The sequence below is a fragment of the Artemia sp. Qi Xiang Cuo genome, chromosome 5 (genome assembly GCF_049724085.1).
Source record: "Artemia sp. Qi Xiang Cuo chromosome 5, ASM4972408v1, whole genome shotgun sequence".
In the NCBI taxonomy this organism is placed as follows: domain Eukaryota; kingdom Metazoa; phylum Arthropoda; class Branchiopoda; order Anostraca; family Artemiidae; genus Artemia; species Artemia sp. Qi Xiang Cuo.
In genome coordinates this window covers 54,582,840-54,599,909 of record NC_142798.1, presented here as the reverse complement: position 1 = coordinate 54,599,909, position 17,070 = coordinate 54,582,840, and the positions used below count along the sequence as shown (strand labels likewise).

The window sequence follows — 17,070 nt, the reverse complement described above, 5'->3', positions numbered from 1 at the left end:
ATTTCAAAATTATGATCAGACGATTTTGAGGAAAATCGGGTGTGGGATGTCGCCTAGTTGCCCTTCAATTTTTCTGGTCACTTAAAAAGGGAACTAGAACTTTTACTTTCCGTTCAAATGACCCCTCTCCTGATATTTTAGAACCGCTGGGTCGACACGATCACCCCTGGAAAAAAGCTACAAAGCTATATATGTAGTCATGTTGATTTACAACTTAATCCCTAACTAATCCTTGTTTTACAATGAAGAATTTCTATTAGAGAGACAAAGGAATAACGAAAAGAAATCTAAAACAGACATATATTTTACAAACCACAAAATTACAGCATATATTTGAGTTTATTATTGTTCGGAGACGATAGCACTCAATTCAGCACTGTTCGTGGCGAAATAGAAAAAGGTTAGCGCACGTTATTTCAATGTCAAATCTTTGAATTTAACAGTGGTACGTTTTCGGTAGAACTCCCATTGTGGGTTAAAGGCTGTATACGTTGGGGTTATGATGGCTATATCACATACATATACTCCATCTCCTTTAAGCCTAAGAATGTCAGAGGGTATCCTTAGGTAGGGCACCTCCCGCATGTCAGGATAATAACCATCAAAGAATGGGCTCTTATTCCAACTAAAATATAAGACACACAAAATTAGAGTAAATTTTCGTACAATTGAATTGATTTATTCATCGTAGAAAAGAACTGTAAAGAAACACAAATATTACAGGAAAAACCAGCTAAGCATCTGCTTCTGACTTTTGAAGTTGCAGGTAAGCATTTTTTTTTTGTTTTTTTTTATCGAATGAGTTCCTATTCTACAGCCAACAAACTTATGAACAGGCCAAAGAAAAACAAAAAAATATGCACCAAGATTCAGATTAGGAACAAAACCTACCCTGTTTTGCTTGTTAACCTACCCTAACTAGCCTGTTTTGTATATTCCTTTCCTGTTTATCGTTATGAGTATTTAAACTTTCCATCTCAAATCGTATTTTTAAAAATGGTTCCTGAGCTATTTGGCCAAGGAAAGGGCCTTGTTACCTCCCAATCCGTTCCAACCCATAAAAACAGTCGAAAATCCCTTCCAAAAAGCCCTTTTCCAATATTCCTTGACCGTTGGTTGGATCTTAAATTCAGGAGGACATAGAACAGACGATGATATAGATTCAGTCAATCATGACAGACTGCCTCTGCTATCAATTTTTAAAGTTCAAAATACTACTATATGATCATTTGTATCCTAAAGTTTATCAATTAGTCACTTGTTCTGCAATAAGGAATTTAATTAGTCTATTCATCGTAGGCAGCGCAACAGTGGTGCCTATGTAAAGAGCCCAGCAGGTTCTATGTATTATTGTTTTTTAACTAAGACAGTTGTTATGGAAAAAGTTGTCGTAACACGTCTGAGAGGGCTGATTTGACTAGAATTAAAAAGTTGTTTTGCTTTTTTTAGAGTCAAAATTGACTGGAGGGCAAGTCCCCCTCATGTCCTTGTTCCCCCAAAGACATCCGATACATATACTAAAATAGCAATCAACATAGTTGAAAAGTCCGATAACTATAGCTTCATGCAATTTGCAGGTTGTTTATATATAGGGAGATGTTCAACTGAACATAAGATAATATGTGTATACTATTTCTAATATTGCTACTACTGCTACTAATATCCTTACTATCCTACTACTACTACAACTAATACGACTACTACTACTAACGATAAGAGTATTAATGTGAATTTTTCCGGGAATATTAAGGAGGAAGTTGACCTAAATCAAAACACACGATGTTAATGGAGTTCGTCTAAAGGATGTATCAGCAATATCGTAGGAACAGCTTAGAGTATTAAGTTGTAGCTTATAGGACATGTTGTTGGAGACGCTGAAATAACCAAAAGCAATATTTATATTCTACTATTGCTGCTTCTACAACAACTATTACTACTGCTAGTACTACTCCTACTACTGCTTATACTACTACTTTTAATACTATAACTAATACTACTACTGCTAACACTGCTACTACTACTACTACTACTACTAATATTATACTACTATTAATACTAATATTGCTACTACTAGTGCTATAATTACTACTACTACTACAACTCTTACTACTACTATTGCTGCTAGTACTACTGCTACTACTACTAAAACAAAGGATATTAAGGTGAAAGTCTAATTGAATTTTGAGTGGACGTTGAACTAAATCGAAAACACTATGTACATGAAGGTTGTCAAAAGGACGTATCAGCAGTATCTCAGGAACTGCTTAGGGTATTAAGTTGAAATTTTCAGGGTATGTTGAAAGAGACGTTGAAAATACCAAGGTCGGCTACTGCTACTAATAATACTCCACTAAGATAAGATGAAATTTGTTCACCATGAAATCATCAGGCTTTCGGCGTTCGTAACGAGAAATATCGGGAAAGTAAAACGGTTACTAAAACGAGCAGTTTCTTTCTGTGTTAGTTTTGGGAGCCAGAAGGAAGCGGGGGGAACGTGGATCTGAGGGAGTGAGAGCCATCTTTTTTGGAGGAAGACTGGGGTTTGTTTGGGAAGCGGGATCAAAAAGGGGGTTGGGTCGGCCTTCAGAGAAAAGGACTGCGAATAATTTACGGGGATATTATCAACTGCGCAGGGAACTACCGTGGAATACGGATATTCTGTTAAACGGGTTTTACCTGGTGATTACACTGGTGGGAATGGTGATTCGCGTCTATCAAAGAGGCTTTCGTTTGTAAGAGAGAGGAGAGGGTATAGAGCCACGTTTTGTATTTGGGAAGGGAAATACGGCTTCTGTATGAGGGGGAGGGGGAGATGGCAAATGGATGTTGTTTGGCAAGGTAGGAGAAGGAGAGATGGATACTGGCTTTTCGAAGAGGCTGGGTATAATAACGGAACAAGGAGGATTTTTCTTGTCCAGGGATTCGGGACGAGAGTTGATTAAAAGAGGAGGGGGTTAGTAGGAGGAAGGGGTTTTTAATTGTTGAGCTGCGTTGAACGAACTTTGATGGGCGATTTTGCTTGGGTGGGGTGCACTAAAAAAGAGTGGCTAAAGAGGGAGGAGTGACTGTTGCACTTTTTATCTTTTTATTTTTAGATTTTCATCTTTTACAGACCGGTGCAATTTTTTCCTGGGGGTAGATAAAAAGAACGGGGAAACCTTAACATGAGCTTTAGTACAATCAAAACCACGACCACTGGAAAAAACGGTACAAATATTAACATGCTTAAAATTGCACTCAAGATGCTTGAGTCAAGCATACTACATTTGGCTAATAGGTAGAATTTACATAAATGCAACAAATTGCAAGAAATAGCTCTAAAATTACCACTTAAGGATTGTTTACAAATGTTTGAGGACATATCACTTTTGGTAAGGTCAGGTTTTGTACGGTGATTTCATTTTTTGAGGCTACGAGCAGCTATTATAGCTGTATGATAATGAGAGCACTTTTGATCAATTTCTATGACTGAAAAACTTGCAATTTTCTTTAGTACATCTAACATGATTATTTTTTGGTAGAGACTTGCTTGAAGCATAATCGAGTCTAAAAGTACAGTCATAACCAATTTTGCATGAATCAGAAAAAACTTCACTACTTTCAAAACAATTTTGGATTCTTCAGTATTATTATCCCGACAGATCCGGTCACTAACACAATCTTCTGGATTTTTGACATCTACTTGATTGGTGTAATTTTTTTTTGGATTCGTCTTCGTCTTGCTGAGTAGAAAGAAAGGAGGTTTAAGAATTACATTGCATTGTAGAGAGGGGGTGAAAAGTAATTCTCGAAATTTATTTTAAAGCCTCTTCTAGCTTGTTCTTTTATTCCAACAAGACAAACTCTGGTTTGAGGAAGTCAGGTTTAATAGTGCAAATCTTAGTTTGACACCCAAGATCTCTAAGAAGAGAATTCTGGTGCGCTGATTCATCACTTGGAAGACTGGAGAAAGGTTCAGTCTGGACTGATACCTTACGTGATCAGGGGTTTAAGTTACTATCAGGGGTGGTGGTACAAAGACTAAAAGAAGGGTCAATAAAAATAGTTGTGTTGCCCTCAGTCTTACTGGAAGCTTCCAGAGGGGGGAATGTTTCTTCATGACGGAGGTGTTGGGAAGACGGGATCTTCTTCTGTGACAGGAGGGGCAACGGTCATTCATTATTAAGTTCTTTGAGGGTAGTAAGCATCCTAGCTCTTGAACTGGGAGAACGGGGGGTGCAGGGGGAACGTGGAATAGGTGAATTTGAACGATTTACCTGTAAGATCGAAGTGTTCTTTGAGGAAAAATCAGAACCCAACCATCTCTCAGTCCAATTAGCTGCATCAATTTTGCAGATTTAAGCTCCTACATGAAATAAACAGTTTTACTCTCCACATTTAACTGAGCTGGAAAAAATTCTTGGTCTGCATTCAGGACAGACTAGTCTTTGTCTAACCATAACCATTTCTTCTAAAAAATTTTATACCAAGAGGTTAACATCCCGAATGATAAATATCAGGGTGTTGACAGGCTGGATGCTAGACAAGTACTGAATAGTAAGTACATTGAATAGTAAGAGACAAAGCTCGGAGAATCCGGCAGCTAAGTAAGTCAAATATGGTACCATACCATAGAAAAGCAACTTTTCAAAAGATATTTGTACTATCTTTACTTTCAGTTACTTTGTTACCTGGTTTGTTTTTTACTAGGTGTGAGCTATCTCTACAACCATGATATCAATGAAACTTACTTAATCCCTATGTATCGTGAATTATACTTATCCTTTATGTAGTAAAAATATACTGATGTCATTTTGGCTAACTCTAAAAATTGCATTTACTTTTTACGTCATATATGGGAACAGTCAATAAATCAATCATTTTATTAATACTAAAAAACTATTACAAACGTAAAGTGGTTACTAGGCCCAAGAAGCTTGGCTACAAGCTTTACAACCTACGATTATAACGTCATTCATCAATCTTGTACATGAAAATATAGTTTTCTTATAGTGATTTTATTATAATAAACATTTTTTTTTATTACAAAAGGCACTAGATGTGGCAATTTCCTTTAAAATAAGCCATTCAAAAGAACTCTACGATGTTTCAGTGCCCAGCTATCTTGAGAGAAAAAGAAAGAAAAAGACTTCCAGTGGATACAATATATCATCATAATGAGCAATTTCCTTGTTTTTCAAGTCAATAGATTTTCCTTGTTGTTCAAGGCAAAAGGCTGTAAGTTTCTTGTATAGGGGTTTCAGACAAGTCGGTTCTAATAGTGAACTTTGTAGTTCGATCTGACACTACTTTTAAAAGGTATGGGGTGTTTTAAACCTCAGTTTGATAGTGATCGTCTTTTACTAAGGTGTCGCTACCGCTGCATTCCTGATTATAGTAACGGTCGTAACCGTATCTTACTAGGCTGCTAGCTACCACTACAATCATGATTTACTAGAATTATTTTAATATTTCAGTTACTATGGACCAGAGTTCGTTCCTTACCATTATTGAACTATACAGATCCTTTATTTAAAAATATAGTACAACGTTATAGATATGCTCACTTTAGGAGTTAAGCCAAAAAAAGTATGGTTCCAGGAGACAATTATAACTTTGAACTGAGGAATTGATTGAAATTATTTTATTGAAAATTCAAATTTTTTGTTAAAACCCTAAAAAATTACTGCATTTATACAACTATATCTACATGCTTTTTATAATTTAAAAAATACTTTTTTGATTTTCGTATGCAAGAAGATGTTAATAAAATTTGCTACTCCAGTGTTATAAAAAATACAGTTTGCATAAGAAAATTGATTCTATTTTAAGTTTTTTTTTTAATTACAGACAGTTTTTAAATACATCAATTTTCCTTTTAAATGAGCCATTAACCAGCTCTCTATGACGTTCCAGTATCCCGCTAGCTGTGGAGGAAAAGAAACGGAAAAAAGATGCATTCTATGCAGAAAATCGTGGCTGTAACCACTTTTGTAGTTTTTCAAGCCAATAGGTATTTCTTGTTTTTCAAGCCAAAGGACCATAACTTTTCTTTATATGGGTTTTGGACCAAGCAGTTCTAATAGTAAGCTATGTTTTTAAGAGTTATTGGCTATTTTGTTTCTTAGTATGGGACGTGATCGTCTCTTTTTAGGTTGCTACCTACCGCTGCAACCCGGATTCATCAATCTCTGAAATTACTCTTTATACTAAAAATTTCAGTTAGTACAACCTAGAGTTAGTTTGGGCGATAATCTGATATACCGATTTATCGATATATTTACTTTCGATATTCGATATTTGATATGTATATATCGATATTTCAAATCAGTTTTTTACTCCGTCTAACTAATGGATTTGAGAAAGTTCAGTGACGAATATTTTAAATAAAGAGCATTTTTCGTTGTTTTAATATAAAATCAAGCAATAAACACAAATTTTTACTACGTAAATGAATATCACGAAAACCCAAAATTGAAATTATTCAGGACCAAGAAAAATAAACAGCAACACATCAATGACGAGAGCTGGTTCCTCCTTTCAGTAATAACTGAGCAGCCCTGGAAAACGCTCTTAAAAGGGACACTTGTGGCGGCCACGGACCTTAATTCAATTGTATCGACGTATTGGTACTTCTGAAACCCTTTCCCCTCGACAGTATTTATATGGGTTCAAATGGGCAGGAGTCCCTCTTGAAACTGAAATCAGATTCTGGTGTGCTCCCTGATGCATGTGAAAAAAGCTGCACAATCTTTTTACATAAAAACTCATCAGCAGATCTAAACTCGAATTTAATGCAAACATTTACAACTATGCAACCGAAGAGGAGTGTAGGAAGCGAAGGCTCATCGATGTTTAAAATATGGATACGGTTACCTACCGGTGTCTGGATTTTTCGAGAAAAAAACTTCCAGAACCAAGGTATATGCAAATAAAAAATTGGCAGTAATAGTAGTTCTTTCTCTTCTTTTCTCAAACGTTGTAGTCGAAAGGTTTTTTTGGTGCAGTAAAAATCATAGAGACGCACAAATAGAACAAGCTTAAAACGGAAACGTTACGTGAAATTCTGAAAACAAAATAGGTTATGAAGTGGGCTAAAAAATGTTCCCCATGCATTTGTGGAGACGAGCAGCTACTGATGCACATGAAAAGAGTCGAGGCTTTAAGCTACCATCGGAACAAAGGATGAAGGTGCTAAATCTGATCATGAATAAAGATAGATTTTTATTCACTTTTGTATGATAAGCATTGTGGCCATGAAACCCAAATTACCAAAACTAAACAAATAAAAAATAGTAATTAATTTTGACCACCATATCCACTTACCTACTTACACAACCAATTAAGTACTCTGATTGGTCATGCGAGACAGAAAACAGAATTGAAACCTATTTCTCTTCCTCGTCCTCCTACATTCAATATGCCTTATTGCACCTTACTATATAAATGGGAACAATACCTAAGGATTGTTTTATTTTTTTACCTTTTCTGTATTACTCAAAGTTCATCTTAAGCAACTTTCTATCGTTGAAGTTCATACTTTCAGTTTTATTTTGATAAATCTGTCGACAGATAGCTTTTCTTTTTTCTTCGAACATTTTTATTAACATAAACGCAGCTCAATATGAAAACAAGTCAAAACAAAAATAATGGTTGAAAAATCGACCGGTTGGATATCATTCATGCCAATCCATCGTACTAATTCAAATGAAAAGGGGGGTCGCAAAAACCGTGACAGTGAAGAAAAAAATAATAGCAAAGACATTTTTTTTTCATATTGTCCAGAATCCAAAATATGGCCTCGGAATCTAGAAATCAAAACCGAACTTAACTAGCCGGTAAATACCAGCATTGTTTTAAAAGTCAAAAGGAGATATTTTGGTCAAGTGAAAGTCTTGAGTTGCAAAATAAATCGACTTGAGCAAATGCTATTAAAAGTCAGCATAACAAGGCTTTACTAGTGATTTGGAAAGAAGTCGGAAAATGGAGAAACTTTTAGGGATTTGGTATTAAAAATGGGGATCTCTAGGGATTTGCCACCAGCCTTTTAGGGATTTCAAAAAATATGAACTGGAATCGGAGAACCCAAATTTTAGCCAACATTCTTCTTCACTTTCAAATGCTCCCAATCTTATTAACTTAGTCTTCTTAACATTCATTTTCAAACTTATTTTTACGCAATGAAAACTCACTCATTTTACCAACATTTTCATTTAGGAGGATCAAAACATCAGCATAACCTAAGTTTAAGAGAGTTTTACTTCCCCAATTGATTCCGTGTTCTCCCATTGCCTTCGCTGTGCTCCTCAGGACAAAGTTAAATGCTAAACTCCCGACTTAACACGAAGCCAGCTGCTAACCTCATTTCCTACCTTAACCGAAGCAATGTTTTTCTCGTACATAGAACTTATTACTTTAATGTATTGGTTTAGTATCCGAGACAATACTATAGCGTTGCCTATAGTAAAGGCCATACGGCTCAAATGTTTTAATATTATTATTATTATTATTAATTTTTATCACCAGAGGCACTTCATATTGAAGGGATCGTCGTACAAACTTCAGAATAGGCTCATTTGATTGGAAATAGGAAGTTCTAGTGCCTTTTTTAAGATTCAAAAGTAATTGGAGGGCAACTATCCCCTCCCCCGCTTTTTTTTCCCCAAAATACATCCGAAAGTTTTTTTGACACAGCCATTTTGTTAAAAATTATTCAAAGATAATATAACAAAAACCCCGGGGTCGACACAACCCCCAAGGAACTGGGGACAGGCGTTGAAAATTATGACCTGGGGCCATATATGGTAACAATAAAAGGGATGCTCGTATTAACTTCAAAGAGGGATTATCTGATTGGAAATTGAAAGTTCTAATTAGATTTTTAAGAGTCAAAAGAGATTGGATGGTAACTAGCTGGGAGGGCAACCACAATGAAGAGCTAGTCTCCCAGGACAAAGTCAATAAATCCATGAAGAAACTGAAAAATAGCCGCGGGTCCGTTTTCTATGAAATAGCTGCCGAGCTCCTGAAGTATGGGATTTCTGCCTTGCCGCTGTAGCTCCTTACACTGTTCTGTATAGTCTCGTGCACGGAGATCATTCCAAAGGATTGGTGGACTGGAATAACTCTGCCACGTTGGAAACGGAAAGGATCTAGGAGCCAATGTTCTAACTACAGAGGCATACCATTGCTTTCCATATCTGCTATGAGAAACCTATATTTATAGTCCCCTGGCTGGAAAGTAGTATAGAAAGCACAGATTCTGCCCGCCTAGATCGATTTATCCCATCGATTTACCCCCCTTTCAACCCAATTTACACGATTTTCAAATGAAAATCTACATTTTCAAGCATTTACCATCATAACTTTTATCGTCAAAACAGGTATTGTGACATAAGAAATTGATGCATATTTTACTTATATTCAATATTTTACTGTACTACTGATAAAATGTAATAATTTAATAGTTAGTGGGTAGTTCAATATCAATACCAAAATAATTTATATTATCTTTATTTTTTCTTTCAACTATTTTTAAAATCTTACCTTTATCTAATTTTTTTAAATTTCTTTTCAAGATCAGCTGATTTAGAATTAAAACTCTTACACAAAGAAGAAAATAAAATATTCAATAGTCAAAGGAAAAATTATAAAACTAAAAGAATTTTTAATGATCTTATTTGTCAAATGAAACACAAAAAGATAGTCAACTCTCATCACAGGCCAACTTGGCCGAGTTGGTAAAGCAGTCGACTGATCATCGATTGCGGTCCAACAGTTCGACTCTCACTGTTACCGTGTGTAGCAGTTGAGATGTCAATAGGATTTGGCACCGGATAAAGGAGTAAGAAGCAGAAGGCTTCCCTCCAAGCAAAAAAACCCTGCGGGGTTTGCCTCAGAACCCAGGCTGATGTGAGATCCTCAGCACCAAAAAAAAAAAAAATAAATAAATAAAAATAAAAACAGTCTGGGGGAGAGGTTTTGCAAGCAAAAAATTTTAAATTTCTTAAATTATTTTTAACGAGGAAAAAACTGTGACGTTTTCCGTAATTCATTTTCCCTTTTAATCATTTCATCCATCATTGGTCAATTTTCCTGATTTATTCAAAGCCAGTAATTCTAAATAGAATGAATAAGCAGTTTTATACTCAGCCTTCCTTTCTGCTATTCTTAGGTATTTTTCAAGTATTTCAATCAGAACTGTCCCAAAATTTAAAGTGGCAAGGGATAACATACCAAAAGCAGATAAACCTGAAGCACTAAATATAAATTTAGATAATAAGAAAGCATTAATAACATTTCCATAATATTTAAAACTTATACGATAAACAAACAATCTCTTTTCTAGTTCTTCTTCTATTTATATTTGAAAATAAACTTTAAGTAAAATTCTATGGATGCATTCCCTTAAATCTTCTTTGTGTTTAATCAACACATAAATGACCACCATTCACATCGTTAGAATTTTAGACTTGAGTAGAATGATAAGCAAGTTGTTTATTTGAAGTCATTAAGTAGTTTACAATTTCATTTCCGGGTTGTACTCCAAAAGAATCATAAGGTTCTACAAATGAATACTTGGGATCATTGAAATAACAAGTCCAATGCGTCCCAGGTGATCCCATGCAGTCATAATTAATTACACCACATTCTTTTTTATTTATTTATTTTGGTAAGTTATCTCGAGAAAAAACATCTCGAAAATAAGGAGTATGACCTAATTCATTCAATATATCAATATTTGTCAGCGATATCATGTGATTGTTGATTCTTTCTGACGTTTCTCGTTTTTCGGAAGCAAGCATTCTTTGAATTGTGAAATCTCAGCTTCAACAACTTTTCTGAATCTTCCACGCTGTTTAGATACTTTAACTACTTCTACTTGTACTTTCTTGGGTCTATTACGCTTTTGGGGGGCTCTAACAATCACTTCCAAGCAAGTTCCAAAAATGTTGTGTGTAAACCGATGGGTACTAGATAACCCAATGGGTGCTTAGATACTAATTATTTACTTTTTATAACATCCATAACCCCTTTTGACCTGGGGGGGGGGAGGAATCCCTCTGTAAAAACTATAAACATTGTTCAGAATTGAAAATAGATGATACTATCGTCAAAGAATTGGCTTCCCTGAAAATTCCCAATAGGTCTTTCCAATCGTAAGATAAGGAAAATTGTTGATTTTTTAATCAAATGGTTTTATTGTGTCAACTTTGTTAAAAAAGAACTGATGACAGTTGTGCAATAAATCATAGTCCATGCACAAAAAAAATAAAGACGGATGCATAATCAAACATATACAGATCCACTTAGAAATTCCTGGTTAAAATGTGTGTGTGACCTTCATCAGTTTATTTCTGCCTGCTAGCGAACACGGGCCAAGCAAGAACTCATTGCTCCCAACAGGTGACCTTGAGAAAGAAGCTACTTTCGTTACATGTAAAGTCTTTACTCACAAGAACTACTAAGGTAAAAGTTTTGAAAAGTCGAGTTTTTGTTTAAGACATCGTTGTTTTTCTTAATATTGATATTATTATTATTTTTTAACATTGGTAACTGGAAAATTAATCAATTCATAGCACATAACAAGTGAGGTGAAATACATTAAAATGCAAAGATGATAATAATATACTTCCTGCCTTGCTAAAAAAAAAAAAAAATCGATTTTACTGACACTTTTATATAGACATGCAAAAAAAACTTCTCCTGCATATATATATTGATTACAATCAAAAAGCCGAACTCACCGATTTTCTACAGAATTCCCTTTATACCAGAAATGCCAACTTCTTGGAGGACCTGTTCGTTTTGAATAGTCTATTTGTGGTGAGATGCGACTGAAAGAGATAAATTAAGTTTATTTGAAGGCCAAATATAAAGTTAACAAAAAATGTCATTTGAACCTTTTCTGTTCTTCTCTTGCCTCACTGATAAAATATTTATAAAAATGGAAAAATCAAAATTTACTTAGGTGAGGAAAGAGCTGTTGTAAAAAAATTGACAGAAGGTCATTCGATTGGAAATCGAAAGTTCTAGTGCCCTTTTTAAGAATCAAAAGTGAATGAAGGTCAACCAACCCCCTCTCCTACGTCCATCATTTACTCAAACACGTCCAATCGAAATTTTTTAGATAACCATTTTGTTCAGTATAGTTGAAAGGTCTAGTAGCTATGTTTTTGGGGATGTCAACTCTCCCCTCTGTCCTCAGGGCAGGGGGTGTTAGTTATGCAATTCGTCCATTGTTTACATATTATGTTTAAGAGATAATTACTTGGCAAAAAAAAAAAAAAAAAAAAAAAAAAAAAAAAAAAAAAAAAAAACTGTCGTCCTAATCCAGCAATTGAGACAAATGTGCACTTGAACGAGGCTCTCACCTTAAACATCCATCCAACTACCTAGGACCAAAAAGTATACCCAAGTCGTTGTAAAATTACCCGCAAAAGCACCTTAAATCTAGCAAAATATTTCCAAGTAAAACCTTCCATTTAGGGCTCATCAGAAGAATACCACCGGCCTTAACGGGTTTCGAGGCTTAACATTCTTTACCCAGCACGGTGGCGCCTCTACCATAAGATCTATATGGTAACCCTATGTCAGGTCAAACCTGTGAAATACATGCATACCAGTCAAGCTATTACAAATTACATACAAAAAGTGTTTCAATGCTTCCACAATCAACTCCCAGAGGTCACTGAGAGACCATTCTGGAACAAACGAACCCACATCCAGATGTATCTTTTATTGGTATCTGGACCAATTACCAATTTAAAGCTCCTCAAGCTTGTTTGAAACCCCTAGCAACTCAAACTGCGAGAAATTATATTAAAATATCTTTTTTAAAATAAATGATAAATTAACCAAATAATCATCAATTTCAGGTAAAACCTGGACCAGGGTTAAGGTCCGTCGGGGAGGAATTTTTATGATTCCTCCACCAGCACTAGATCCAACCTGGATTCATATTATGTTTAAGAGATAATTACTTGGCAAAAAAAAAAAAAAAAAAAAAAAAAAAAAAAAAAAAACTGTCGTCCTAATCCAGCAATTGAGACAAATGTGCACTTGAACGAGGCTCTCACCTTACACATCCATCCAACTACCTAGGACCAAAAAGTATACCCAAGTCGTTGTAAAATTACCCACAAAAGCACCTTAAATCTAGCAAAATATTTAAAAGTAAAACCTTCCATTTAGGGCTCATCAGAAGAATAACACCGGCCTTAACAGGTTTCGAGGCTTTACATTCTTTACCCAGCACGGTGGCGCCTCTACCATAAGATCTATATGGTAACCCTATGTCAGGTCAAACCTGTGAAATACATGCATACCAGTCAAGCTATTAGAAATTACATACAAAAAGTGTTTCAATGCTTCCACAATCAACTCCCAGAGGTCACTGAGAGACCATTCTGGAACAAACGAACCCACATCCAGATGTATCTTTTATTGGTATCTGGACCAATTACCAATTTAAAGCTCCTCAAGCTTGTTTGAAACCCCTAGCAACTCAAACTGCGAGAAATTATATTAAAATATCTTTTTTAAAATAAATGATAAATTAACCAAATAATCATCAATTTCAGGTAAAACCTGGACCAGGGTTAAGGTCCGTCGGGGAGGAATTTTTATGATTCCTCCACCAGCACTAGATCCAACCTGGATTCATATTATGTTTAAGAGATAATTACTTGGCAAAAAAAAAAAAAAAAAAAAAAAAAAAAAAAAAAAAAAAAAAAAACTGTCGTCCTAATCCAGCAATTGAGACAAATGTGCACTTGAACGAGGCTCTCACCTTACACATCCATCCAACTACCTAGGACCAAACAGTATACCCAAGTCGTTGTAAAATTACCCGCAAAAGCACCTTAAATCTAGCAAAATATTTCCTAGTAAAACCTTCCATTTAGGGCTCATCAGAAGAATACCACCGGCCTTAACGGGTTTCGAGGCTTTACATTCTTTACCCAGCACGGTGGCGCCTCTACCATAAGATCTATATGGTAACCCTATGTCAGGTCAAACCTGTGAAATACATGCATACCAGTCAAGCTATTAGAAATTACATACAAAAAGTGTTTCAATGCTTCCACAATCAACTCCCAGAGGTCACTGAGAGACCATTCTGGAACAAACGAACCCACATCCAGATGTATCTTTTATTGGTATCTGGACCAATTACCAATTTAAAGCTCCTCAAGCTTGTTTGAAACCCCTAGCAACTCAAACTGCGAGAAATTATATTAAAATATCTTTTTTAAAATAAATGATAAATTAACCAAATAATCATCAATTTCAGGTAAAACCTGGACCAGGGTTAAGGTCCGTCGGGGAGGAATTTTTATGATTCCTCCACCAGCACTAGATCCAACCTGGATTCATATTATGTTTAAGAGATAATTACTTGGCAAAAAAAAAAAAAAAAAAAAAAAAAAAAAAAAAAAAAAAACTGTCGTCCTAATCCAGCAATTGAGACAAATGTGCACTTGAACGAGGCTCTCACCTTACACATCCATCCAACTACCTAGGACCAAACAGTATACCCAAGTCGTTGTAAAATTACCCGCAAAAGCACCTTAAATCTAGCAAAATATTTCCAAGTAAAACCTTCCATTTAGGGCTCATCAGAAGAATACCACCGGCCTTAACGGGTTTCGAGGCTTTACATTCTTTACCCAGCACCGAATTTTTATGATTCCTCCACCAGCACTAGATCCAACCTGGATTCATATTATGTTTAAGAGATAATTACTTGGCAAAAAAATTCTTCCAAAATAATGAAGAACATTTAGGTGAGCCTTTCAGAGAATCTTGAGGGGAGTGTTGAACTAAATAAAAACACTTGTATACGAATTGTAAAAAGACCGTAACTATGGAATGACCACAGTATATTATAATTATAGGCAGTATGATCTTTCCCTGTCTCACCCATTATAAAAACCCGGACCGAGGTGCGAGTGCTCCAGAGAACGTAGAAACATAAGCGAGATTAGGTCTTTTCACGGGTAGACAAGTCAGATTTCTCTTGAACGCGAAACTTGGCTTCAACGTTGGAACACTAAATTTTGAAGAAACTATTTTAAATTAATTTATTCCAATACATATATGAAAATCGCTAATTAGTAGTGCAATGTTATTATTAGATGTTTTTAGGAATTAAAAGTAGGTTTCGAAGTCTCAAGTTGGTTTCAAAGGCATTTTGAGAAAGTTTCTGCCAAAATACTTGTTCCTGGGTAATTGGACCGCTGATGGCAGATCAAATGAGAGGAGCTGTTTGTACGCGCTAATGCAAGAACAAGTGGGAGGAGCTGTTTGTTCGCACCGAGAATGAAGAGCCAGAAATTATCTGCGGTAAACTTACTGCTATATCTTTATACTGTGGAAATGACTGAGAACATTAATTTGGAACTTTCAGGAAATGAAAAGAGAGATAATGAATTGACCAAAAAGGTAATATTCTCACGCTACTACCCCTAATACTGCTACTGCTACCGCTAGTGTTGCTACTACTGCTACCACTACTACTACAACCATATCGAAATTAATTATCCTACTCCAAATTGGGTAAGGTATTGACCTAACTCCACCCTAGGCATGTTTGGTGGTGATCTTTGCTTGGCACATTCTTGACAGCCTTGTATGAAGGTTTTTACCTTGGAGTACATTTTTGGAAAATAAAAATTCTTCTTTATTCGTCCAAACGTCTTCGCTTCTCTCATGTGGAATCTGTTTATTGCTTGCGACATCTGTAATATTTTTCTATGTAGTGATTTTGGAATTACGGGAATAACCTTTAATTAACTTTTTCTATATTCCTAGGGCACTCTGTAATATCTTATTTAAAGAGCTTTGCCTTCATCTAACTCTAAATTTTCTAGCTCTTTCAGAAAGTGTTTGAAGTGTTTTGGCAGTTCTTCCCCATTTAATAAAAAGGTTTTCATGGCTGCAAACGAATTCATCTTTATCTTGATGTAGCGATATGTTTTTCTTTGACAATATATTCGTATCAACAAGGTCGCTGTTTATGGTAGTTACTATATTTAAATTTTCATCTCCCTCTTGGTTTCTTGATAGATAATCTGGTAGAATATTGGTACGGCCTCTTATATATACATATATAGGGTTATATAAATGCGCATGAAGACGGAGAGCCCCTCTTGTAAGTTTCGCAGAAGTATTTTGCATTGTATGCAGCCAAATGAGTATAGTCCTTCTAATGAATTCTATAAGGCCCCCGTACCAAACAGGTTTTTCTGGTAGGTAAACAAGTCATTACACTCTTTGCCAAGAGGAACGAGTATAACTTGATTGGTGATTAGGATTTGAATAAAAGGAATAGTTTTCTTTACAATTCATATTAGTAAGAGACTTGAATTCACAGAGAATAGTTTTTATTTGCAAGGATATTAGTGGAGAAAAAAAAAATGAGTGGTGCATTTACACTATTGGAGATTAATGATGGAACCGACAGCAGCAGCAGCAAAGATATACGAGTACCTAATGCAGCTGTGGAAATAACTGCTGGCTGTAGACTATGTCTTGAATGGGACACTATGTATGCTAGATACGTGATATCATTAGGCAAATTTAAGCAGGAGGAGCAGTTGTGTTTTGCTGGAAAAGTAAATATTCTCCATATAAATAAACTTCGATCAGCATTAGATGTCCTATCGAAATATATTGATGAGAACAAAATGCATCAGTGAATATTATTATTGTAATTATGTTCAATAAAAATGTTTCTAAATCAATGGTATTTTTTTTTTCTATAGTAGACAAGCGTATATTTTCTAGAGTAGAAAAATGAAATTCTGATTAGTCTGAAGTTGATCGTGAGAGAGTTAGGACTCTAAAAAATGGATAGATTCGAGAAAGATCGAATCATGAGGAATCTAATTCTTATGGAAAAACGTTTAATTCTAGACGATGATTTTCTAGAGTTGTCTATTCAAAGGAAAATATTTTCTCGAGGAATGCTTGTCGATATAATGAAAACTGATTCTCCATCATTAGACTATTGTATGAAGCTTCTACATCGTGGTCCAAATGTATTTACACAATTTATTGATATATTGATCACGACAAGACAAAATT

The 17,070-nt window shown here is 35.3% G+C and overlaps 1 protein-coding gene across 1 annotated transcript in view; it reads right to left on the bottom strand.

Annotated features, from left to right (window-relative positions):
* Window positions 1-288: 288 nt before the first annotated feature.
* LOC148952278 (uncharacterized) overlaps window positions 289-17,070 on the bottom strand; it is a 160,772-nt gene continuing 143,990 nt past the window's right edge. The window contains exons 3-4 of the mRNA XM_089088912.1: window positions 11,727-11,816; window positions 289-625 (exon numbers count right to left, since the gene is read on the bottom strand). Coding sequence (XP_088945038.1) covers window positions 412-625; window positions 11,727-11,816 — 304 coding nt within the window. The 3' untranslated portion in view covers window positions 289-411. The remainder of the gene's footprint in view (window positions 626-11,726; window positions 11,817-17,070) is intronic.